Genomic DNA, 26,511 nt, shown 5'->3' with positions numbered 1-26,511 from the left:
GGTGACACCTGCTGGTGAGGCCGTGCACACCTGTATTTATTAGTTCCCTCTGGTGACACCTGCTGGTGAGGCCGTGCGCACCTCTATTTATTAGTTACCTGTAGTGACACCTGCTGGTGAGGCCGTGCACACCTGTATTTATTAGTTCCCTCTAGTGACACCTGCTGGTGAGGCCGTGCACACCTGTATTTATTAGTTCCCTCTAGGGACACCTGCTGGTGAGGCCGTGCACACACCTGTATTTATTAGTTCCCTCTAGTGACACCTGCTGGTGAAGCCGTACACACCTGTATTTATTAGTTCCCTCTAGTGACACCTGCTGGTGAAGCAGTGCACACCTGTATTTATTAGTTCCCTCTAGTGACTCCTGCTGGTGAGGCCGTGCACACCTGTATTTATTAGTTACCTCCAGTGACACCTGCTGGTGAGGCCGTGCACACCTGTATTTATTAGTTCCCTCCGGTGACACCTGCTGGTGAGGCCGTGCACACTTGTATTTATTAGTTCCCTCCGGTGACACCTGCTGGTGAGGCCGCGCACACCTGTATTTATTAGTTCCCTCCGGTGACACCTGCTGGTGAGGCCGTGCACACCTGTATTTATTAGTTCCCTCCGGTGACACCTGCTGGTGAGGCCGTGCACACCTGTATATATTAGTTACCTCTAGTGACACCTGCTGGTGAGGCCGTGCACACCTGTATTTATTAGTTACCTCTAGTGACACCTGCTGGTGAAGCAGTGCACACCTGTATTTATTACTTACCTCTAGTGACACCTGCTGGTGAAGCAGTGCACACCTGTATTTATTAATTAGTTACCTCCAGCGACACCTGCTGGTGAGGCCTTGCACACCTGTATTTATTAGTTCCCTCTAGTGACACCTGCTGGTGAGGCCGTGAACACCTGTATTTATTAGTTACTCCTAGTGACACCTGCTGGTGAGGCCTTGCACACCTGTATTTATTAGTTCCCTCCGGTGACACCTGCTGGTGAGGCCGTGCACACCTGTATTTATTAGTTCCCTCTAGTGACACCTGCTGGTGAGGCCGTGCACATCTGTATTTATTAGTTCCCTCTAGTGACACCTGCTGGTGAGGCCGTGCACATCTGTATTTATTAGTTCCCTCCGGTGACACCTGCTGGTGAGGCCGTGCACACCTGTATTTATTAGTTCCCTCTAGTGACACCTGCTGGTGAGGCCGTGCACATCTGTATTTATTAGTTACCTCTAGTGACACCTGCTGGTGAGGCCGTGCGCACCTGTATTTATTAGTTCCCTCTATTGACACCTGCTGGTGAAGCAGTGCACACCTGTATTTATTAGTTACCTCTAGTGACTCCTGCTGGTGAGGCCTTGCACACCTGTATTTATTAGTTCCCTCTAGTGACACCTGCTGGTGAAGCAGTGCACACCTGTATTTATTAGTTCCCTCTAGTGACACCTGCTGGTGAGGCTGTGCACACCTGTATTTATTAGTTCCCTCTAGTGACACCTGCTGGTGAGGCCGTGCACACCTGTATTTATTAGTTCCCTCTAGTGACACCTGCTGGTGAAGCAGTGCACACCTGTATTTATTAGTTCCCTCCAGTGACACCTGCTGGTAAGGCCGTGCACACCTGTATTTATTAGTTCCCTCTAGTGACTCCTGCTGGTGAGGCCGTGCACACCTGTATTTATTAGCTACCTTTAGTGACACCTGCTGGTGAGGCCGTGCACACCTGTATTTATTAGTTCCCTCCGGTGACACCTGCTGGTGAAGCAGTGCACACCTGTATTTATTAGTTCCCTCTAGTGACACCTGCTGGTGAGGCCGTGCACACCTGTATTTATTAGTTCCGTCTAGTGACACCTGCTGGTGAGGCCGTGCACACCTGTATTTATTAGTTCCCTCTAGTGACACCTGCTGGTGAAGCAGTGCACACCTGTATTTATTAGTTCCCTCCAGTGACACCTGCTGGTGAGGCCGTGCACACCTGTATTTATTAGTTCCCTCTAGTGACTCCTGCTGGTGAGGCCGTGCACACCTGTATTTATTAGCTACCTTTAGTGACACCTGCTGGTGAGGCCGTGCACACCTGTATTTATTAGTTCCCTCCGGTGACACCTGCTGGTGAAGCAGTGCACACCTGTATTTATTAGTTCCCTCCGGTGACACCTGCTGGTGAGGCCGCGCACACCTGTATTTATTAGTTCCCTCCGGTGACACCTGCTGGTGAGGCCGTGCACACCTGTATTTATTAGTTCCCTCCGGTGACACCTGCTGGTGAGGCCGTGCACACCTGTATTTATTAGTTCCCTCTAGTGACACCTGCTGGTGAAGCAGTGCACACCTGTATTTATTAATTCGTTCCCTCTAGTGACTGCTGCTGGTGAAGCAGTGCACACCTTTATTTATTAGTTCCCTCCGGTGACACCTGCTGGTGAGGCCGTGCACACCTGTATTTATTAGTTCCCTCTAGTGACACCTGCTGGTGAGGCCGTGCACACCTGTATTTATTAGTTCCCTCTGGTGACACCTGCTGGTGAGGCCGTGCACACCTGTATTTATTAGTTCCCTCCAGTGACACCTGCTGGTGAGGCCGTGCACACCTGTATTTATTAGTTACCTCTAGTGACTCCTGCTGGTGAGGCCGTGCACACCTGTATTTATTAGTTCCCTCCAGTGACACCTGCTGGTGAGGCCGTGCACACCTGTATTTTTTAGTTCCCTCTAGTGACTCCTGCTGGTGAGGCCGTGCGCACCTCTATTTATTAGTTACCTGTAGTGACACCTGCTGGTGAGGCCGTGCACACCTGTATTTATTAGTTCCCTCTAGTGACACCTGCTGGTGAGGCCGTGCACACCTGTATTTATTAGTTCCCTCTGGTGACACCTGCTGGTGAGGCCGTGCACACCTGTATTTAATAGTTCCCTCTATTGACACCTGCTGGTGAAGCCGTACACACCTGTATTTATTAGTTCCCTCTAGTGACACCTGCTGGTGAGGCCGTGCACACACCTGTATTTATTAGTTCCCTCTAGTGACACCTGCTGAAGCCGTACACACCTGTATTTATTAGTTCCCTCTAGTGACACCTGCTGGTGAAGCAGTGCACACCTGTATTTATTAGTTCCCTCTAGTGACTCCTGCTGGTGAGGCCGTGCACACCTGTATTTATTAGTTCCCTCCAGTGACACCTGCTGGTGAGGCCGTGCACACCTGTATTTATTAGTTCCCTCCGGTGACACCTGCTGGTGAGGCCGTGCACACCTGTATTTATTAGTTCCCTCCGGTGACACCTGCTGGTGAGGCCTCGCACACCTGTATTTATTAGTTCCCTCCGGTGACACCTGCTGGTGAGGCCGTGCACACCTGTATTTATTAGTTACCTCTAGTGACACCTGCTGGTGAGGCCGTGAACACCTGTATTTATTAGTTACTCCTAGTGACACCTGCTGGTGAGGCCTTGCACACCTGTATTTATTAGTTCCCTCTAGTGACACCTGCTGGTGAGGCCGTGAACACCTGTATTTATTAGTTACTCCTAGTGACACCTGCTGGTGAGGCCTTGCACACCTGTATTTATTAGTTCCCTCTAGTGACACCTGCTGGTGAGGCCGTGCACATCTGTATTTATTAGTTCCCTCTAGTGACACCTGCTGGTGAAGCAGTGCACACCTGTATTTATTAGTTACCTCTAGTGACACCTGCTGGTGAAGCCGTGCACACCTGTATTTGTTACCTCTAGTGACACCTGCTGGTGAAGCCGTGCACACCTGTATTTATTAGTTACCTCTAGTGACACCTGCTGGTGAAGCAGTGCACACCTGTATTTATTAGTTACCTCTAGTGACTCCTGCTGGTGAGGCCTTGCACACCTGTATTTATTAGTTCCCTCTAGTGACACCTGCTGGTGAAGCAGTGCACACCTGTATTTATTAGTTCCCTCTAGTGACACCTGCTGGTGAGGCCGTGCACACCTGTATTTATTAGTTCCCTCTAGTGACACCTGCTGGTGAGGCCGTGCACACCTGTATTTATTAGTTCCCTCTAGTGACACCTGCTGGTGAAGTAGTGCACACCTGTATTTATTAGTTCCCTCTAGTGACTCCTGCTGGTGAGGCCGTGCACACCTGTATTTATTAGCTACCTTTAGTGACACCTGCTGGTGAGGCCGTGCACACCTGTATTTATTAGTTCCCTCCGGTGACACCTGCTGGTGAGGCCGTGCACACCTGTATTTATTAGTTCCCTCCGGTGACACCTGCTGGTGAGGCCTTGCACACCTGTATTTATTAGTTCCCTCCGGTGACACCTGCTGGTGAGGCCTTGCACACCTGTATTTATTAGTTCCCTCCGGTGACACCTGCTGGTGAGGCCGTGCACACCTGTATTTATTAGTTACCTCCAGTGACACCTGCTGGTGAGGCCTTGCACACCTGTATTTATTAGTTCCCTCCGGTGACACCTGCTGGTGAGGCCTTGCACACCTGTATTTATTAGTTCCCTCCGGTGACACCTGCTGGTGAGGCCTTGCACACCTGTATTTATTAGTTCCCTCTAGTGACACCTGCTGGTGAGGCCTTGCACACCTGTATTAGTTCCCTCCGGTGACACCTGCTGGTGAGGCCTTGCACACCTGTATTTATTAGTTCCCTCTAGTGACACCTGCTGGTGAGGCCGTGCACACCTGTATTTATTAGTTACCTCCAGTGACACCTGCTGGTGAGGCCGTGCGCACCTGTATTTATTAGTTACCTCTAGTGACACCTGCTGGTGAGGCCGTGGACACCTGTATTTATTAGTTACCTCCAGTGACACCTGCTGGTGAGGCCGTGCACACCTTTATTTATTAATTAGTTCCCTCTAGTGACACCTGCTGGTGAGGCCGTGCACACCTGTATTTATTAATTAGTTACCTCCAGTGACACCTGCTGGTGAAGCTGTGCACTGCAGGCCTGTGAACTGCAGCATTTATTGCATATTGTGGAGATGGTTCCTATGTATTAAACCACATGATGTCTTCTCAGGGAACATTAATGTATGATATAACATACAACATTTTCCTTTTTTCAGCATTTATTTCATAATTTAAAATAGGATTATTCATACTGTACATCGGCCAATCATACGGATATAAAATACACATTGGAGATTACACATTAAGATATTCACAGAGTTTTAGGCGCTGAACCGATAAGTCATCGATCGTGTGATTTTCAGATTCTGGGATTTGTAGCCGAATTCATCACAAAATCTGTTTTTAAAAGCAGCGCTGCCCCTTTAAGTATTGGTTGACAACGCTACTGTATACACCGGACTGCACGTATATGACGCTCGCAGGACGCGGAAATGTGCAACTGCAGACAAAAAGCTGGACGAGGCCGGATCCCAGAGACCACGACTTGGAAAAAGCCCGGATCATAGGAATGTAACACCAGGGGGCGATCTGCCAGGCCGAGCATGCACAGCCAAGCAATCTCTGGCAGCGAGGACGGGGTTAATCAGTGTCGCCGTCAGCAGCGTACAATGGAAAGTTCTGCTCCGTCCTCAGACGTCCGGTGATCCGGCTTCTCGCCATCTCGGCTGCTGTCAGTGAACGACCTACAGCAGCACAGACCCCGACCGCACATCCATTGTGACAGACCCTCAGCTGTGCGAGGCTTCCAGCTGCTGGATGTACACTCACTGACAGCAAGCAGAGATAGTGAAATTAGTGAAGCATTGAGACAAAGTTAGAAAGAACTTTTTGAGACCGAATGAGAAGACCGGCCGAAGGCGAAGATAAGCGGACACCGTGACGTTAGCGAAAAACCGACCTGTGCGACCGATCTACGGCGGGAGGGTCGTCACCGGACACATGGGGGACGATCAGTTTACACTCCTTGTAATGGTGGATCCAGCAAAGGCCAGGATCCATCACCAGCATCGCCAGGCGGTACTGGGCCACATGCGGTCATTCCCCCCCTCACCCTCGTTAATGGCTGCAGATATTGCGCTCCAGGAGAAAGCCGCAGCATCGATAATGCAATATACCAACATGTGATGCTGCACAAACCGTTGGGACCCCCTGGGGGGACGGCCATAGATCTGATTGCAGCGGTCCCTTCCCGGACTTCAGTGGTTACACATGAAGTCACGTGCACGGGCCGCAAGGTGGATATTTCCACAAGTCTATACATGGTGGCCCGCTCCCCCAGTATACAGCCCGCTCCAACTCTGATCCAGTTATAAGAGCGCCAGCTTCAGCAGAGGCTCCATGTTGCCCACCATAGTCATCATCTCCTGTGAGTCCAGGGAGAGGGTCCGGAAATCAAGACATGAACAGACATAAGACAATGTCTAAGATCATGGGGGGGCACTGTGGCGTCGTCCAGTTTACAGTATGGGGTCCGGTTCTTTGTAGTGATGACGGACTCCTTTAGTGTCACATTAAGGCTGTAGATGTGAGTATCGGGGTCTAGGGAGTGGAGGAATCTACAGGGCAATATTGGGGGTCTCTCACAGTCCGGTCATGTTCCCAGGATGGCAGCTGTTCTCGGAGCGGTCAGACCCGTCGCTGGATAAGTCAGATTGGATCTCCTGATAATAAATCTTAGGTTTTATTCAGAGTCCACAGCGGGTCCAGCATATTGAGGGGATCGTCTTGGGATTTGCCGCCCCGAGCCAGGCCGCTGCCATTCTGGGGCTGGAGGAAGCTCTGCTTGTTCATCTTCTGCTTCCCACGCTGAGAGCCGTCCAGACTGAAGGTCTCGGGGGTCAGAGATGCCAGCAGGGTGAGCGATGAGGAGGAGGGTGCGGGGCAGGCAGCAGAGGGCTCGGGACTTGGCGCTGGGTCATGACTGTTGGCAGCTTCTGCAGGGGCTTCGCCGGCTCCATTGCTGGTGGTCGGGTTCGGAGGCGTCTGTGGCTCGGGGACTAGTGAAGCTGTAAGATCTGGATGTGAGGAGCTCGGGGGAAACACAGTCTGTACAATGTCATGTGGCGGCAGCTCCGGGTCCGTCAGCAGAGGCGGCTGGTAATGGTTGGTGCCCTCGGGGCTGCCGGAGCAGGGTTTAATGCTCAGCTTTGCGATGGTTGCTTGGATGGAGCTGATGGGCATATCCCCTCCAAGTACAATGTCCTGGGGGTCCTGCAGACTGTAGACCTGGGAATGCAAAAAAAGAAGATGTGACGGGAGTGTGACCGGTCCGGCGGGCTCTATCCTGCTGCATCCTAGCAAAATAGTCACGACACAATACAGCTAAGCTGGAGTCATTAATCATAGCTCCATGGAGCAGAACTGCAGTGTAAAGCATGGGACATGGACAAAGCAGCAGCCTGAACTCTAGAAACAACTCGAACTTTTGAGCACCACAAACTCCCAGAAAACTAAACCTGGGGTCATTAATCACAGCTGGGACTCGGTGGAGCAGAGCTGCAGTGTTAACCCAATCCCACCTCTACCCTCCCCGTCTACACTCTCCGCATCTACTCTCCCTCCAACCTCCAAGTCGCCGTCATATACCAACTGCCTTTACTGACCAATTCTCCACCTGGCTTCTTCACTTACTCTCTGCTGACATTGTCACCATCATCATCGGTGACTTCAACATCCTCACTGACACCCACCAGTCAGCAGCCTCCAAACTCCTGTAGCTTACTTCATCCTTTGGGCTTACTCAGTGGTCCTCCTCAGCCACCCACACAGACGGACACACACTAGACCTGATCTTCACCCGACTCTACTCCCTATCTAACGTCACAACCTCCCCTCTACCCCTGTCCTCCTCACCTGTCACCCATGTCCGGCAGCTAGCACACCCCCGCAGAAACCTCGCACATCTAGACCCTCACATACACACGGACTCTATTCTACCGCTGTCTTCCATATCTTCACGACACAGACAGCACCACTGCCTTCTACAACAGCACTTATGCATCAGCTATTGCACGGCAGAGTGCAACGAATCAACAGACAACCCTGGCACACCAACCTCACTAAAAAAGCTTCGTCAAGTGTCCGGGGTTGCAGAGCGGCGTTGGAAGAGAACACATTCACAAGATGACTTCACTGCATTCAAACAAGCAACGCTTGCATTCACATCAGCCCTCACCTCTGCTAACAGGCCGACTTCCCAACTCTTGTATCTTCCTTATCCTACAACCCAAACTGTTATTCAACACTTAACGCCCTTCTCTGACCTCCCTCATCTCTGCTGAGGACTTTGCCACACACTTCAAAAACAAGAACGACCAAACAAGACAAGTCTTTACTGTCCGACCACCACAACCCCTATGTATGCCAGACCAATGCCCTCCCCCATAACCTCCTTCTCCAACATCCCTGAAGGAGAGCGTACTCGCCTCTTCTCCAAATCTCTCCTCACCACTTGTGCACTTGACCCCATCCCACCTGCTCCCCAACCTCACCCCCACACTCATCCCATCCCTAACCCATCTCTCCAACCTATCACTAACTTCTGGCACCTTCCCCCTCCGCTTTCAAACATGCCACAATTACACCTATACTCAAGAAGCCATCCCTCGACCCAACCCCCTTGTCCAGCTATCGCCCCATATCGCTGCTCCCATTCGCCTCCAAACTCCTTGAGTAACACGTTGACGCTGAACTTTCCTCCCAACTCTCATCTAACTCTCCCTTTGATAACTGACAATCTGGCTTCTGCCCCCAACATTCCACCGAAACTGCCCTTACCAAAATCACCAATGGCTTACAGCCAAAGCTAACAGACAATTCTCTATACTCCTACTTCTTGACCTGTCCTCTGCCTTCGATACAGTTGACCACTGCCTCCTACTACAGATCCTCTCTTCCCTCGGTATCACAGACCTTGCCCTATCCTAGATCTCCTTATACCTTTCTAACCGCACATTTAGCGTCTCCCACTCCCACACCACCTCCTCACCCTGTCCCCTCTCTGTTGGAGTCCCTCAAGGCTCTGTCCTAGGACCCCTACTCTTCTCAATCTATACCCTTGTCCTGGGACAGCTCATAAAGTCCCATGGCTTTCAGTACCATCTGTACACTGATGACACCCAGATCTACCTCTGTGGCCCAGACGTCACCTCTCTGCTGTCCAGAATCCCAGCGTCTATCAGCCATATCCTCCTGCTTCTCCTCTCTTCCTCAAGCTCAATGTGGACAAAACTGAACTCATCATCTTTCCCCCATCTCGCATATCCTTCCCACCTGATCTTTCTATCACGATAAAGGACATTACTCTTTCCCCTGTCCCAGAAGTCCGCTGCCTCGGAGTAACCCTATACTCTGCCTGTGCTTCAAACCCCACATCCAAGCTCTCGCCACCTCCTGTCGCCTCCAGCTGAAAAACATTTCCAGAATCCGTCCTTTCCTCAATCTACTAAACTGCTTGTGCATGCCCTCATCATCTACCGCCTCGACTACTGCAACCTCCTCCTCTGTGGCCTCCCTGCTAACACTCTCGCACCCCTCCAGTCTGTCCTCAACTCTGCTGCGCGACTGGTCCATCTCTCGTCTCGCTACTCCTCTGCTAAGCCCCTTTGCAAATCCCTTCATTGGCTCCCATTCCCCCAGCGTATCCAGTTCAAACTAACACTGACCTACAAAGCCGTCCATAACCCGTCTACTCCGTATATCTCTGAACTAATCTCCCGATACATTCCCTTACGTAACCTCCGGTCCTCCCCAGACCTCCTTCTCTCCTCCACACTTATTCGTTCCTCACCCAATCGCCTCCAAGATTTCTCCTGAATATCCCCCGTCCTATGGAATTCTGTGCCTCAACACGTCCGATTATCCACCACATCCGGATCCTTCAGACAGAACCTAAAAACCCATCTCTTCAAACAAGCTTACAGCCTGCCATGACCCCTCTGCCTCAACACCGGAGCTACTGCAGCCCCCAACCTACTGTCTCCTTCCCCACCATCTTGTAGAATGTAAGCCCCCAGGGGCAGGGTCCTCCTCCCTCTGTATCAGTCTATCATTGTTAGTTCTTTACTGTAAGTGATATCTGTATCTGGTATGTAACCCCTTCTCATGTACAGCACCATGGAATCAATGGCGCTATATAAATAATAATAATATACAATGTATCTGTAGAATGTAAGCCCCCAGGGGCAGGGTCCTCCTCCCTCTGTACCCGTCTATCATTGTTAGTTCTTTACTGTAAGTGATATCTGTATCTGGTATGTAACCCCTTCTCATGTACAGCACCATGGAATCAATGGCGCTATATAAATAATAATAATATACAATGTATCTGTAGAATGTAAGCCCGCAGGGGCCGGGTCCTCCTCCCTCTGTACCCGTCTATCATTGTTAGTTCTTTACTGTAAGTGATATCTGTATCTGGTATGTAACCCCTTCTCATGTACAGCACCATGGAATCAATGGCGCTATATAAATAATAATAATATACAATGTATCTGTAGAATGTAAGCCCCCAGGGGCAGGGTCCTCCTCCTTCTGTACCCGTCTATCATTGTTAGTTTGTTTACTGTAAGTGATATCTGTATCTGGTATGTAACCCCTTCTCATGTACAGCACCATGGAATCAATGGCGTTATATAAATAATAATAATATACAATGTATCTGTAGAATGTAAGCCCCCAGGGGCAGGGTCCTCCTCCCTCTGTACCCGTCTATCATTGTTAGTTCTTTACTGTAAGTGATATCTGTACTTGGGATGTGACCCCTTCTCATGTACAGCACCGGGGAATAAATGGTGCTATATAGTAATAATAAAGCATGCACAGAGCATTTTATGAGACCGTAGACGAACGTCTGATCCCACGTGGATGGAGAGTAACACTTCCTGCCCTGTGGACGTCGCACCTTTTGTGAGGCGCTGGGCTGGGGCTTGCTGGTGTAAAAGCCGTGTCTCTGTAGAAGCTGCTCGGCGTGCTTCAGGACCGCCTCGTAGCAGAACTTCAGATGGATCTGCATGAACAGAGGCGAGTTACAGAGGGACGACACCGCAGCTCTATACACAAGGACACTGGCTGCGCGGGCTCCTACCTTCTCATGCAGCATGTGCTTCCTCTGCTGCCTCATCTTCTTCACCAGCTCCGCCAGCTCCGGGATCCCATTGCCGGCCTCCACCTCCTGCACAGCAGCATAAAGCAGACAGAAGGCGCCCGTCCTGCCCACGCCGGAACTGCAGCAGATCACAGAGGGTTAAATCCGCAAAACCTCAGCACATAGATACCAGCCCCCCCCACCTCTGAGCCGCGATCCACAGAAGTTAACCCTTTCCCAACATAGGACGTCACAATTCTGCTCTCAATCACCGGCCCCTAGTGGCCCCCAGGGAGTGATCTCCCCAACTCCGTCCCCCCATATGGTGAACACCACAGAATTGCATTTTTTTGTCGGTCGCTCCCTAAAAAAAATCCAACAAAGAGCAACCGAAAGGCCGTATGTGCCCCAAATGGACATTGGTAAAGATAACTCTACGCATAAGAAATTGCTCCCTGGACCGGGGCAGGACGGTGGTGACATATACAAGTCTGACTGGCAGACGGCTCCCAGGTCATTTACCGCACAATCAGCACTGTAAAAAACAAAACTCCAGACATAATGAGAGAATCGCAAAGTTTTATTGTTTTAATCGAATCCCCCTTGGTTTTTTTTGATGCACTGAACATTAAAATTAATGGCGTCTTTCAAACTACAACTCGTCTGCAAAAATAGTTTTCAGAGTTCCGGCTCTTGGAAGAAGGGGGAGGAAAAAAAAATGAAAGCGCAAAAATAAAAATGGTCTGCGGTGGGAAAAGGTTATAGACCCCCTGGACTGAGCCCCTCCCCTGTGGAGGAGGACACCGTGCGGCAGATCACTATGGGAGAGGTCAGGATCCCAGCGGATCACCCCCCTCAGCGGGATCCATGCTACTCACCTGCAGTGCACGACGATGGGCATGTGCAGCGGGCGCTGGTGCAAGTAGTGACTATGGACGTCCTGGATGAACCGCAGCAAGTTCCCTTTACTGTCAGGAAGACCCCTGCAATAAATGAATCACCGTGATGTATGCAGCTCCTCTGCAGAGACATGTGAGCAAACAAGCCCAACGTCCCCCAGCGCTGCAGTAATGCGTCCGTGCATCTGTCCCGGCTCCGTACTAGCACAGTGTCAGGCTGTATGATGGGAGTTGTAGTCTCTACACTTACAGCTCAGGCCAGGATGTAAACTGCAGATGGATGATGGAGCGTTTCAGGCTTTGGTCCTTGAACTGCAGCGACATCACCCGCTCGACGTGTGTGTCGGCAACCTTGTGGCTGGTCAGGGTCAGTGTGATGTGCCCGTGTAGCACCGGCTGCCCGCGCTCCGTAGGGAAATATCGCAATACTTTTTGCTGAAGGGATAATACAAGACGATAAGACAAACCCAGACAAGCACAAATACCATCACCGGACGCCCGGGCACTCACCTTCTCGATCTCCAGGTCGGACACCAGCATGACAATCAGCGACACCTTCTGCTCGTAAATCATCAGCCAGAAATCGGAGGCAGTGCCCAGCAGTGGGGCCTGGGTGGCAATGATGGTCGGACAGTATGGAGACAGGTCTTCAATCTTACTGGCATTGATGTAGTCGTCCTTCCCGGACTGTAAGACGATGCGGTTCTTGTCATAGGGCATGATGTCCTGGTGCCGGTTCTTCATGGTATAACAGCGGGCGATGGCAATGGACAGGTTCCTGGCTTCTTTCTCTTGGGCGTCTTGGAACTCCTTCCACATGGCATCCAGCTGGGTGGCGGCACCAGGCGCCGGCTTGTCGAGAGCTGCCACCACGAGTCTGAAACGATCGAGCTCGGACAAGAGCCGCATGACGTGCTCCGGCTTCTCGTACGGATCGTTCTCGATGAGTTGGATACCCTTAGGTTTGAGGCCATCTTTAGAGTCCGCCTTGGTGGGCTGTAGGAGCGGTTGCCCCACTGATGTTTTGGAGCCGCCATGTTGGCTCTCGGGACTAGATGACAGGAGGTCGTCCGTGGTGGAGCTCTGCCGGTGAAAGGCCGGGTCGGTAGATGCTTGGTTTAGGGGAGTCGTTCCTGGCGTCAGTGAAGGCGGGGGCCTCTGAGGCATGGCGGCGGAGGAGGTAGATGCTGCTGGAGGCTTCACAACCAGGGACGGCTGTGGAGAAGGTGCTGGAGAAGGAATGACCGGAGCTGCCGAGACGATGGAGCCACCTGGAAGCTGGCCAAGTGCCGGGCTGCCCGGAGGCTGCACATGGTGAGCAAGGGCCGGAGCAGGAGGGGCACCCAATGGCATCTGAGGCCCGGGGGGCATCGAATTCATGCTACTGGAAGGAGGAATGGGGTGTCTGGCAGGGGGGCCATAAGGCATGGCTGATGGCACCTGGGAGGCAGAGCCCGCAGGTACGCTTGGCATTCCTGGAACCGCAGGATGGGGGAGAATCTGAGAGGATGGCGGCTGACTCATGGGTAGTGTTACAGTGTGAACAGGCTGAGGGGGTGCTCTGGGCAAAATGCCAGGAAACGTAGGATGGGGCTGCTGCGCTGAGTTATCCTGGTGTGGAAGTGGATACCGCTGTGGCATTAGGTGAGGAAGTGGCTGCACAGCGGGATGTGGCAGAGGCTGCTGCAAGGGGAGATGCGGCGGCGGCTGCTGCAAGGGGAGATGCGGCGGCTGCACAGCAAACTGCTGATATTGCTGCGGAGGCAGCACTGGGTTGACTAGAGGCATACGCGCTGGCTGTCCCTGTGGATAAACACCCGGCTGCTGTGGGTGGTACGGGGCTCTCATTTGGGGGGTGAACTGATGTGGTACCGGGGTTGTATATGGCAGCTGTCCAGGAGAAGGCTGGCCTGACGCCTCCATTCTAGGCTGGGGCTGCCCTTGGATATGGAACATTTGGTTGGGGTGGCCCTGGGGTAAATGTGTAGGTGGCTGAATATAATTTGGAAGCCCACCTTGAGAATATGGGAAGGGGTGACTCAGACCCATGGCTGGATGCCCTGGGGCCGGAGTATAGCCAAGCTGGGGCTGGCTGCTAACTTGTGGCACAGCTGGCATCCTGGGTGCAGCATAGCTGGAGATGGGCCCTTGAATACTGTCCACTGTGGTGGTGGCCGGGCGGATGCCCTGTGTACCTGGAGGGCACATGGTACTTGCCGATAACGGATTTTGGGCGTTTGGGTTCAGCGGGCCAGATACAATTGATGCAGATGACGCCTGTCCTGTGCCAAAACCAACAGAATTTGGCTTAAACTGAGTTAAAGGAGGCCGGCCTGGAGTAGACATGGGCAGGTGCTGTGGTGACGTTCTCTGTGGTGGCATAGCGGCACTCATGTAGCCTGGCGCCAGTGGGGCAGATGCCGGATTGGGTTGCACTCTCTGTCCGCCTGCTGAATACACATTAGGATTCTGTGATGGAGAAGAGGACGGTACCCGACTGACAGATGGATGCATCAACTGTGGCGGGACGGCTGTGCCGGAGCTGACTGCAGGAAGGCCGCTGTAAGAGACCGAAGGGAATGTCCGACCGGGAACAGCACCCGCAGCCACTGGTGGCATTTGCCCAGGCATGGCATTAAATGGAGCCTGGTTGAAAGGCACGGCGTGTGGGTCTGGCAGCGGTGCAGTCGCCGTTCTCCCCGCTCCGTAACTACCCGCAGCGGGCATTCTTATTCCACTATAAGCAGCTGCTGGATCCATGGGAAATGTCCCTAGGACTTCTGCAGACAAGCGATCGAAATGTGCCAGCAGGGCATCCGGGGGTAAACTCTTCAGCTCCTCCGGGAGATCAGACATAAAGAGAGAGGAGAAGTGCTGCAGGTCCGCCAGATCAGCAGCGGGGATCTTCTCGAGGTCCACTTCAGACACCTTCTTCTCCAGTGCCGGCTTGGGGGCTGTTGGTCGAGGAGGGGGCTTCTTCTTCATTTCCCTATTACACAGATGGCACAGGAATATTCAGGGCACATCCAGGGGCAGTCATCACATCATGCCGGCAGCGTGTGGCACAAGATGTGAGCGCTTACCTCTCCAGGATCTGCAGCCGGCTGGCCTGGGAGGCCTCGCACGCCGTCCGCGCTTTCTCTAGGAGCTTGCCCACTTTACTTTCCAAGTCTGCGTAGAAGTCTTTGCCCTCCTGGCACTTCTTCATTAGGTCCTCATAGGCCTCGTAGGAAGATATCAGGGTCTGCACAGTGTGGTTCCACCTATAATGTAAGCAGCAAAGATATAAGAAAGGGAGTTATGAATAAAAGGAAATAAAAATAAATAAATAAAACCTTGTTTCTATTTTGCAGTGCTTAACTTCTTACTGGATGCAGCCTGCACTGTAAAGCATAGAGGCTTACATTTAGATTTCTCTACCTGGACACACGACAACCAGAATTTAACCCTCCATGTTTTACACTGCCGGTGGCACGAGAGGGGCTTACTTCTGCTCAGACTCCGCGAGCACCTTCCTGATTGGCGCGTATTTAACGTTGCCCTCGGTCAGCGCCTTCAGGATGTTCTCCTGGGCGGACAGGTTCTGGTCGATGTAAACCTTCAGCTGGTCGTACTTCTTCAGCTGCTCAGCAAAGAGTTTCTGGGAGAAAAACAACGCCCGGATCAGTGATCATACAACAATAGAGATGCTCATGAACAAGGAGGCTCAGGATGAATTCTGCCATCCTCACCTTCATCTCGGAACGGTCAGTGGTGACCAGGGAGGTGGTGATGTCGTCCTTCTGTATCGTGTCCCGAAGCTGCTGCTCCAGAGAGAGACGCTGCTCCTTCATTTCCTGCACCTTCCCCAGGATCCTCTTCAGGTTCTGCAGCACAGACTTGTCATCTGTAAGAAAGAAAAGCGTGAGCAGCAGCAGAATAGTGAGTGCAGCTCTGGAGTATAATACAGGATGTAACTCAGGATCAGTAATGTAATGTATGTACACAGTGACTGCACCAGCAGAATAGTGAGTGCAGCTCTGGAGTATAATACAGGATAAGAGAAATCTGTGCTCACCCTCAGTCAGTGTTGGCGCTGGCAGCGCTTGCTGCAGCTGATCTAGGGGTCCGCTCAGGAGCCGCAGGTTGCCGATATGCAGATTCATGGCTTTGTGCAGCTCGGTGTTGGTGAAGCTTGCCTTCTCGTGCACCTCCATATACTTTGTCCACTCTTTGCTCACTTCGGCCATCGCCGGTGAGGAGGTCGGAGGTACATTTGACTTCCCCAACTCATCTTGCAGTTTTTTCTCCTCTTTTTCTTCTTGATCCAGAATATCCTTAATGTCTTTAAGAGACGCCTCCACATCGGTGAAAACTCCGGAGAGCGCTGGAACAGGACAAGTGCGGGATGACTGACAGGAGGCCATGACAGAGTGACAGCAGGAGCTCACAGAGGTCAGCAGCGACTGGAGCAGCGTTCATGTAAAGGAGGTGCAGGGAGCAGCAGATCTCGCCCCAAAGCCAAATCACACTCACCCTGCATGGACTGCACCAGGCTCCTGACTGTATCCGGCCGCACGCTCAGCGCTGCACATTTCTCCATCAGTGACGGTGGGATGTGGCTGTACATGTCCAGATTGTCTACGGTGTCCGGATCCAGCTGCAGGGAGTCTGTGAACTGACTGCAACATACAAGAGCTGTACATCACCGACGAGGATAAATGGTGCTGTCCTGGGCTTAAACCCACAATTTACTGCTCTGTTGGTTTTTACTGGAAACTGTCAGTAAGTTTGTGAACAAACACCCCTCTAAGAGCCGATCAGGGAGGCAGATCAGTATAAAGTGACACTTCCTATGAAAGAAAGCTCTGTGCAGACACTGAACAAGCAGGTAAAACTGCAGAATAGTGAGTGCAGCTCTGGAGTATAATACAGGATGTAACTCAGGATCAGTAATGTAATGAAGGCATACAGTGACTTCAGAGCAGCATTCATGGTTCAGCTGGTGGAGTATAATACAGGATGTAACTTGGAATTAGTAATATGACTAGAATGTGAACTTACTCGAGAACTTCATTCTTTGCATCTATTTTGGACATGATTTCACGTAGAAGTTTTGCCTTTTCCTCACTGGAGAAATAAAAATGATCCTAGGTTAAGATATAATAAATTATGACACATCAGGATAAGTAGCAAACACGGTCATTTAAGTGATCAGTACCTGCTGCTTTTAAAGCACCAGTATATGCAGCAGCGCAATACACACAGGAATCGGTGTCGGATGGATCAGCAGAAAATATACAGAATCGTGGATTATAAAGTGCTGAATGTTTCGTATCGCTGGGCGCATTGGGGACAACTTGGACGAGTAGTTAAATCAATTTAAAGGGTCATCTGATCATCCGCCTACGGCAGAGACCTCTCCGGTCCTTTTTTAGCCTCCTCTGTTCACCTATTGGCGCCATCTGCTGATTGGATGGAGGAATATGGTGCAGGAGCAATGGAGTGGCCGGAGCTGCGACAGTCTGCAGAGCGCGACGGAGGAGCAGAGCGAGCGTGGACGATGCCCTGACGTACGAGAAGTCAGAAAATGATGCTCTGTATAAAAGTGAAAATCAGTGGTATATTCCTGAGGCGGTATCTCCACTTGAGACGCAGAATGTAAGGAAATTACAATAAGCCCCTTTAACTGTAATATAAAACAAACCCCAATCTCTAAAGGCTTTTTCCAAGTGGGGGTCGGTCAGGACAATGCAACAGGTAAACCATAAGTTAGTCATCTGACCATTACGAGTTAATTGTGAAATAATCCCTGATACTACCAGGGGTAAATGTTCTGCAAATCCACAATTATTTTAGTGATAAAAAATAAAGTTTGTGCCAACATTTTCTGAGACCCGCACCTTTTCCATTTGTTCACCCTTCGCTGACTTTATTGATACCATTTTGGGGTACACAACTTTTTTTATTGCATTTTTTAGAGGAAGTGTGAACCGAAATAATTGTCAATTTTGAAAGATTTTCCTTTTTTGGATGCAAAGATAAGAAATTTATTTTGTAATTTTTCTTTGTAATGGGGGGGGGGTGATATAAACCCTAATATAATTCTTATTTTGTTTAAACACTGACAAAAATAAAAAATTGCATATACATATATATATAAATAATTTACTATATACAGTAATCACGCAGTATTGCAGGATATAGTAAAATCAGCTTTTTAGCTGAGCTACATAGATAAACATAGCAGTTACTCAGGCCTTCAGCAAGTCTATGGCTCTCAGGTCACAATATTGGCGTTATTTAAATGTCGCTGTCAGAGATTGAGAAGCATTTAAATGGTTAAGCTGCAGCAGTCAGAGTTCAGCTCTGGATGCAGCAATTTTAGACAGATGTTGGCTGTGTAACAGTCGTCATCTGCCCAGTAGGTGGCAGGATCAGCTCCTCAGTCGGCTTCATACTTTCTGCTGCATCCTAGGACACCAATGGACATCTTACCTGTAGAGAGATGAAGCCTCGTGTGCCGCCATTGGTACCAGCTTAGAAAAAATATCAGGTCCGGTGACGGCAGGATCTGTGGGATTAACTGGAAGCGCCTTCACTAATGGGGCCCCTAAGGAGCAAAGAGGAAAAATGATTAAAGCAATATATGGATCCCTCTGACGGCCGTCAGTCATACATCCGCCATTACATGAGTGTCCGTGTGCACAGGGCAGGGGGTCGCTCACCTTTCACAGCCTGCAGGGTGTCCAGCGCTGGCACAGACTCGTGGTAGATGAAATCATTGTCCTTTTTAGAAGAATTAAATCTATAAAACAAAATTCCAATTAATTTGAGCACAATACTAATGCCAAAGAGCACAGCACTGACAGTAAGAGAAAGGTAATGAAAATGGTAAACAAAATAGGAGAACTAGGAAAGCCATCACGGCCAATTTTAGTTTTTCTGGTTCCAGGTCATTTTTCTCTCCTATTTCTCTTGAAGCCATAATTTTTTTTTTTTTTTTTTTTTTTTTTTATTTCCCCCTCTACATTGACATATGAGACCTCCTTTTTTGTTGCTTTTTTGCAGGATAAGCTGTAGTCTTCTATGCCATCGTTCATTTTACTATGCAGTGTACTGAAAATCTAAAAAAAAAATAAATCCAAATCACAATGAAATTGTGTAGAAAATAAAAAAGGAATTGCACCAACGTGTGCCACGATTCTCCCCATCAGTGCGATTACAGTGACACCAAACTTCGGAATAGAATATATTTTTCTGAAACTCATAACTTTTTTTCATTTTTATCTTATTTTGTGTGGCGAGCTGGCGATTTAGTCGATACGATTATTGAGGCGCAGACGACATTCTGATCTCTTTTTGTTCTTTTTTTGGTTGGCTGTGGGAACTGTCTCACTTTACGGCGTTGGTTAATATTATTTCACAGATAGGACTTTCGGATAATATTAACTAATAAATCTTTAGCCATCACCCTGTCAGCGGCCCGGCACTGCCGGCGTTCCGAGAGATCCGCCAGATTCTGTTCCGGAGAGCAGATCCTCTCTGCGGCGCCGTCAGGGTGTAGGGATAATGTTTTATGTTTCTATTAATTTATTTTTTTCTCCCCCTCAGGGACTTGATTGCCTACTGTCCCCAGCCGCACTATGGGCATCAGAGCTACAGTGTCCAGCAATCACGCCACTTTAATGCTGCTCTCACAGACTGACAGCAGAAAATGAGAGGACAAACATCAGTAGGTAACACCTGATCACTGCTGATAGGGGGGGATGTCAGCTGTATAACGCAGCAGCCACCTGTCCGGCGAGGTCAGATCAGCTCCACAGCCCGCTCCGAACGCCTGCACCCGAGTGATGTCTATACGTCTCATGTCAGGATGGCAGTAAATAAATCTGAATGTTATACAGATAAAAAAAAATATGGCTGTTTTTCCTTTTTGTCACTTACTTGCCACCAATCACATCCATAGTGAAGCGCAGGGCTTCCTGCACCGTGGACGGTTGACCCTGGAAGAAAAAAAAAAAAAAAAAAAAAAAAAGGACCACCATGATGTCTGGAAGACACTTCTAGAGGAGATACTGTGCAGCGTCCAGATGAGGTGCCATCCACGAGGTGAGCGAATCTTACCTTCGACTGCTTGATCGCCTCATTAAGTTTGTCTAGAGCGCTCTGTAAATAGGCGACCTGCAAAGATGGAAGCCGCGGTGAGAGCCGACATACAGACGACCGCGGGTCAGACCTTCCCCGGACAGTTACAGTATGTACACGTCTGCACCTACCTGCTCGCCGTACTTCTGCTGTTCTTCCGCCTGTTTCCCCATGTGCAGCTGTGAAGAGACAAGAACAATGTCATTACAATATATATCACATGTAATCAATGTAGGGGCTGAGCTGCAATACCACATACAACCTGTGGTACAGCAGTGGCGCTGTTTTAAGGTAAAGCAGCCATGTTTTCCTAATCCTGAAGAACCATGATCGCTGTCGGCTATAAATGTTCACATCTGGAGGCAAAAATCCTGCCTTAACCCTTTCACAATTGGACGATCGCACCCCCACATTATCCATTTCCATTCTGAGCTGATTCTTTCATCAATACTTTTTAATGGAGAGATGGCTGTGAATTACTACTAAGTTTGGTGGAGGAATGGGATGGAGGAGAGGTGCAGAAATTGTAAGACAAAAAAAACAACTCTTGGCCGAGCGTTCCTGAATATGGAGGAGTCAGGAGGGACAGCTGGCAGCCATGTATATATAAGGGCGGCTTTAATAGGGGGGGGAGGGGGGGGGGGGTGTGCCACCCAAATAAAACATCCAGCACCATCTGGAGAGCTTCAGCTCCTCAGCTTGGTCTAAGCACCCACCTGTAAGTCATGTTGGGAAGGGGTTAAGCGAATACTGAAAGCTGTGGGGTTGTCACAATTCACAATTGTATTGGGTTTAGACTGTACTTGACATTTTTCCTGCGCTGATACATTGGAACAAACTATCAGAACAGGAGAGAGGACTCTGTGCTGACACATTGGAGCAGCCCATCAGCTGTGAGAAGCATCGGGTCAGGAGGTGTTTTCAGTTTCTATTCACTGACCGTGGTGAGAGATCGATGCAAGGATTTATGTGGACTTTTATTTTGGCTGTGTCCGGCACCGCGGTGCCACACAGAACTCACATGGGCGATGGCTGCAAAGTAGTAAATCTTCATCTGCACCAGCTTCTTCCAGTCCTTCTGGATCTTGCCCAGAAGTGAGGCGGTCTCAGAGTTCTCCAGGGCTCGGCACGCTTCCTTGTAATAATCCACCACCTGGCGAGAGGAACAACGGAGATGAGGAGGAAGCCGGCCCGGCACCGGGCACAAGGCCTCACCCGCATCTAACCTGAGCGCTGATCCGCGCCACCAGGAAGCTCTTCCTGTTATCCAGCATGGACTTCTCCAGCAGACACTCCTGGGCCTGACCCTGGGGGAGAAAGGCACAATGAAGAAAGATGGACGGGCCCGAGGTACCACCCAAATGTGCGCCCACCACCGCGCCCCTGATGCTCCTCTAGGACGTCCAATAATTCAGAAATGGAAAAATAAACCCGTCCCGCTCACCAGCATGAGGTTTATGTTGAGGTTCAGGATCTGATGACTCATGTCCACGCTATAAGAATGAGTGAAGTGATCCCGCAGGTAGGAGAAGGCTCCAGCCGCACACTGGAAGTGAGTGCACGAGATCTTCATCCCCTGCAAGAAAGGTGGAGCGATGACTGACAGGAGGAACAAATGAGGAGTAACGATAATCACCGACAGGCAGCACTAACCTCTTCAGAGACCCTCTTGTCCATAGCGCCCAGCATGGAGTGTAACGCCCCTGACAAGACAGAAGGAATTCAGTCCCAGAACAGCACTCATATCACAGCGCCATACACCGCCCTCGGGGCAGAGTCGCACCATACACCGCCCCCCCTCGGGGCAGGGCAGCAACATACACCGCCCCCATATCCCTGTTAAGTGTCTGGGAAGCTGAGATCTGAGGAGCTGTTTGCATTTGTACTGTACAACTCATCTATTCACTTTTAAGAAATTTTGTGGTAAAAGCAATGCGGTGGGGGGAGGGGTTAACACATAACATCTGCGGCCCCTCTAACATGTCCCGGAGCCCCTCCACTACTTACCCAGATTGTACAGGACGCAGGCCTGCTCGTACTTGATATCAGCGTGCGTCACCGACTTCCCTGAGAAAATTTCAGTCCTGAGGAGGAAAGCAACGTTATACAAGTCGGCAGCAGAGCAGCGAGCTGAAGGAGCCGTCCGCAAGCCCCCCCAGCTCTGGCTGCCCCCGAGAGGAGGACAGCAGGCGCAACCACAGCAATGGATCATGTACCAGACCTGGGGTTTGTCAACGCTAATCTTCGGTACATAAAACTTCGCCATCTTATCTCCATTTGCTGTCAGTGAATGGGAACTACTCCCGACTTGCAACTTATCAAAGTTGAGGATTAGTTACACTGTATCAGCAGCACACACACCTCTTCTCCATTCTGTACAACATGATACACTACAACAAACTGCAGCTGCGCCATCAAAACCAAACGGTTATGGTCTCTGAATTTAAGTAACAATGTTCTCGTTCACTGACAGAGAGCAGAGATCGTGAAACGGAAAAACTGCAGTGTAACGTATATATAAAATGGAGACCCCCTTCCCTCCAGCCCCCCGCCATGAATCACTCCACACACGCGGCCTCGTACTGTAATGACAGCTGATCTGCGGGGCACTCACCACATGATGGGCACAGCAGCCTCCTGCTCGACACCCATGGGGATGCGACTCTGCAGGTAATGGAGTTGGCCGAAGTATTTGCGCAAGACGCTGCATCCTTCAAAGTCTCGGGCGACGTTCACGGAGCTCTGCGGGTAGAGGGGGAGATGATTAACAACAGACAGGGGGCAGCGCGGTGCTGCAGAGGGTCCACGAGCCGTGTATGAACAGCCATTCTCCCCCCATCCTCACCTGTCTCAGCTGCTCCAGCTTCTTCAACTCCTCGTTATAATTTTCTGGATTTTCACCGTAATTCTTCAGAACAAACTAAAAAAATAAAAGGAAAAAATAAAAAGTAAATAAATTACAGAAATCGCCAGCCCCTCCGGCCTCTGATGAAAACACACGTACGCTGCGTGTCCTATTACTTCTCACAGCTGAGTGTTTGCTGCAGCAGCTGGCTTGTGGATGAGCACCGCTCCTTTAAGAGACACTTGCCCTAAATACCTGATTGCATTAGGTCGCTGGAGCCGGGCGCAGATATTAATGGGATCACGGGAGCGGCTGCAGCTTCCTGCAATTACTATTCAGCGTCTCTGCAGCCGGGGACGGACGAGGCTCCACCGCAGACAGCGCCATGGGGGCGGCCATGACTATCAGGAAACAACATTCCTCATCTGCACCAAGATCTCTGCCTGCTGCCAGTGAATGGGGCCAGTCTCATTACACTGCATGACTGAAATATCCACCTAATACAGCTGAAGGTTTGCTACAATTGTATCCAGTCTGCACAATGCTCTGACTCCTGACTGATGGTCTATAAACTGTGGACTGCCAGCAAAGCAGGGAACTACAACTCCCAGTCTATGGCTGTCGGGGCATGCTAGGAGTTGTAGTTTTACAAAAAAAAAAAACTGGAACCGCGGATACGAACAGAGGAAAAAAAGGAAAGCAGCGCTAAAAAGATGGCGTACAGAGCAATCACCGGATACAGCGCCCCCGGATCCTGCAAATACTGCGCCCGCACCTGAGATGCATCACACCTCCCCCCAGAGGACCCCGACAACCGCCAACCCCCCCCCAGACATCCCCCGACAACCGCCGCCCCCCGCCCAGAGGACCCCAGACATCCCCGACAACCGCCGCCCCCCGCCCAGAGGACCCCAGACATCCCCGACAACCGCCGCCCCCCGCCCAGAGGACCCCGACAACCGCCACCCCCCACCAGAGGACCCCAGACATCCCTGACAACCGCTGCCCCCCCACCCCAGAGGACCCCCGACAACCGCCACCCCCCACCAGAGGACCCGACATCCCCCGCCCCCCGACCAGAGGACCCCAGACATCCCCGACAACCGCCGCCCCCCGCCCAGAGGACCCCGACAACCGCCGCCCCCCACCAGAGGACCCCAGACATCCCTGACAACCGCTGCCCCCCCACCCCAGAGGACCCCGACAACCGCCACCCCCCACCAGAGGACCCGACATCCCCCACCCCCCGCCAGAGGACCCGACATCCCCCGCCCCCCGCCAGAGGACCCGACATCCCCCGCCCCCCGCCAGAGGACCCGACATCCCCCGCCCCCCCACCAGAGGACCCCAGACATCCCCGACAACCGCCGCCCCCCGCCCAGAGGACCCCGACAACCGCCGCCCCCCACCAGAGGACCCCAGACATCCCTGACAACCGCTGCCCCCCCCCGCAGAGGACCCCAGACATCCCTGACAACCGCTGCCCCCCCCCCCGCAGAGGACCCTGACAACCGCCGCCCCCCCACCAGAGGACCCGACATCCCCCACCCCCCCACTAGAGGACCCCAGACATCCCCGACAACTGCCGCCCCCCACCAGAGGACCCTAGACATCCCCGACAACCGCCACCCCCCCCCCAGAGGACCCCAAAAACCGCCAAGCCCCAGCAGAGGACCCCAGACATCCCCAACCGCCGCCCCCCCAGAGGACCCCAGACATCACCGACAACCGCTGCCCCCGCCAGAGGACCCCAGACATCACCGACAACCGCTGCCCCCGCCAGAGGACCCCAGACATCACCGACAACCGCCGCCCCCTCCCAGAGGACCCTGACAACTGCCGCCCCCCAACCAGAGGACCCCAGACATCCCCGACAACTGCCGCCCCCCAACCAGAGGACCCCAGACATCCCCGACAACTGCCGCCCCCACCAGAGGACGCAGTCTACCGCTGCCCCCACAAGATGACCCTCCTAAATCATGACCCTCCCTCGCACCCCCCGGGGCCCCTCTGACCCTCGCACCCCCCGGGGCCCCTCTGACCCCCCTCTGACCCCCCTCGCACCCCCTCTGACCCTCCCTCGCACCCCCCGGGGCCCTTCCGACCCTCCCTCGCACCCCCCGGGGCCCCTCTGACCCTCCCTCGCACCCGACCCTCTCTCGCACCCCCCGGGGCCCCTCTGACCCCCCCTCGCACCCCCCCGGGGCCCCTCCGATCCGCCGTCGCACCCCCCGGGGCCCTTCCGACCCTCCCTCGCACCCCCCGGGGCCCCTCTGACCCTCCCTCGCACCCCCCGGGGCCCCTCTGACCCTCCCTCGCACCCCCCGGGGCCCCACTTCTCCCCGCCCCTGCTCCCCTTATTGTCCGCTGCTCCTCCGCGGCCCTCACCTGTTTCACCGCCTGGTTGAAGCCGAACTCGCCGGCCTCCTTCAGGTCCAGCCATATCATGGGCATGCGGGGCACGGCCTCCATGCTGCGGCTCCGGGGCTGCGTCACCCGCACGGACACACGGCCGACACCGCGATCAGTAACTCCCTGTCACACGACGCGCACCGCCTGCCGGGAAGTGTAGTCCTCCGGGGTGACGTGATACGGCCGCTCCCGGCTGTCAGCTGCTGATCACGTGAGCCGCACGTCCTGCTGGGAAGTATAGTTCTCCACCTCACAGGCTCAGGAATATAGAGCTATGCAAATAACAGAAAATCTCCGGGCGGACTGTGACCCTCCTAGATCCAAAGGGCACCAGACCTCATATTACTACAAAAAGCCCCGTGTTACTGTTCAGACACTGTATTTGTAGTGCGCATGCGCGAACACTGTTTCTGGGTGTCTTGCTCTGGCGAACTCAGGGGGGAGCAGGCTTAACATGAGTTCATTCCTTTTCCAACCTCATGTGTCTGAACAAATATTTCGGCATCAGTGGGATTTTGTGTCCTCAGAATTCAAGAACCACGGGGACACAATGCAGAGCACTAGGGGGCTTCCAGTGCCCCCTCCCATCTTTACTATGTTCAGGGCAGTAAATTGCCCCTTCAAGTCAAAGACCAACATGGCTGAAAGGGAAAGTGCCAGGATTAGGGTATGAAACATGCCCAACCTTAAAAGAAAGACCGCCCAAGCCCAGAGGAAAACAATACCCAGGTTCAGAGGAAAAGACCACCAGTACCATAGGAAAAAGACCACCCAGGCTCAGAGGAAAACAATACCCAGGTTCAGAGGAAAAGACCACCAGTACCATAGGAAAAAGACCGCCCAGGGTCAGAGAAAAACAATACCCAGGTTCAGAGGAAAAGACCACGCAGGCTCAGAAGAAAAGACCGCCCAGGGTCAGAGGAAAACAATACCCAGGTTCAGAGGAAAAGACCGCCAGTACCATAGGAAAAAGACCACCCAGGCTCAGAGGAAAAGACCACCCAGGTTCAGAGGAAAATAATACCCAGCTTCAGAGGAAAAGACCACGCAGGCTCAGAAGAAAAGACCGCTCAGGGTCAGAGGAAAACAATACCCAGGTTCAGAGGAAAAGACCGCCCAGGGCCAGAGGAAAACAATACCCAGGTTCAGAGGAAAAGACCACCAGTACGATAGGAAAAAGACCACCCAGGCTCAGAGGAAAAGACAATCCAGGTTCAGAGGAAAACAATACCCAGCTTCA

At 51.9% G+C, this 26,511-nt stretch overlaps 1 protein-coding gene across 1 annotated transcript; it reads right to left on the bottom strand.

Moving 5' to 3' along the window:
• Positions 1–5,043: 5,043 nt before the first annotated feature.
• Positions 5,044–25,479, bottom strand: PTPN23 (protein tyrosine phosphatase non-receptor type 23). The gene is made up of 25 exons (XM_073677083.1): positions 25,248–25,479; positions 22,860–22,934; positions 22,629–22,756; positions 22,022–22,098; positions 21,668–21,717; positions 21,459–21,590; positions 21,241–21,321; positions 21,036–21,167; positions 20,146–20,193; positions 19,994–20,050; positions 19,814–19,872; positions 18,595–18,674; positions 18,365–18,479; positions 16,931–16,996; positions 16,403–16,548; positions 15,945–16,253; positions 15,619–15,773; positions 15,376–15,527; positions 14,971–15,150; positions 12,398–14,876; positions 12,138–12,322; positions 11,867–11,971; positions 10,989–11,127; positions 10,806–10,910; positions 5,044–7,129 (listed from the first exon to the last, which is right to left on the bottom strand). The coding sequence occupies exons 1-25, from the start codon at positions 25,329–25,331 to the stop codon at positions 6,578–6,580; spliced, it is 5,691 nt and encodes a 1,896-aa protein (XP_073533184.1). The 5' UTR covers positions 25,332–25,479; the 3' UTR covers positions 5,044–6,577.
• Positions 25,480–26,511: the final 1,032 nt, after the last annotated feature.

The sequence above is a fragment of the Phyllobates terribilis genome, unplaced genomic scaffold (genome assembly GCF_046119375.1).
Source record: "Phyllobates terribilis strain yellow unplaced genomic scaffold, ASM4611937v1 Scaffold_4__5_contigs__length_816908805, whole genome shotgun sequence".
Lineage (NCBI taxonomy): Eukaryota > Metazoa > Chordata > Amphibia > Anura > Dendrobatidae > Phyllobates > Phyllobates terribilis.
The sequence above is the reverse complement of the archived record's forward strand: the minus strand, read 5'-3'. Positions and strand labels throughout refer to the sequence as shown.

What these genes read in the sequence shown, in the direction of transcription:
- PTPN23 (XM_073677083.1), bottom strand. Translation starts at nt 25,331, where the DNA reads ATGGAGGCCGTGCCCCGCATGCCCATGATATGGCTGGACCTGAAGGAG. An exon ending in ATGGATGTGATTGGTGGCAA is followed by an intron (nt 18,675 to 19,813) that starts GTAAGTGACAAA and finishes TTTGTTTTATAG; the next exon opens with ATTTAATTCTTCTAAAAAGG. An exon ending in CTGACCGTTCCGAGATGAAG is followed by an intron (nt 15,528 to 15,618) that starts GTGAGGATGGCA and finishes TTTTTCTCCCAG; the next exon opens with AAACTCTTTGCTGAGCAGCT.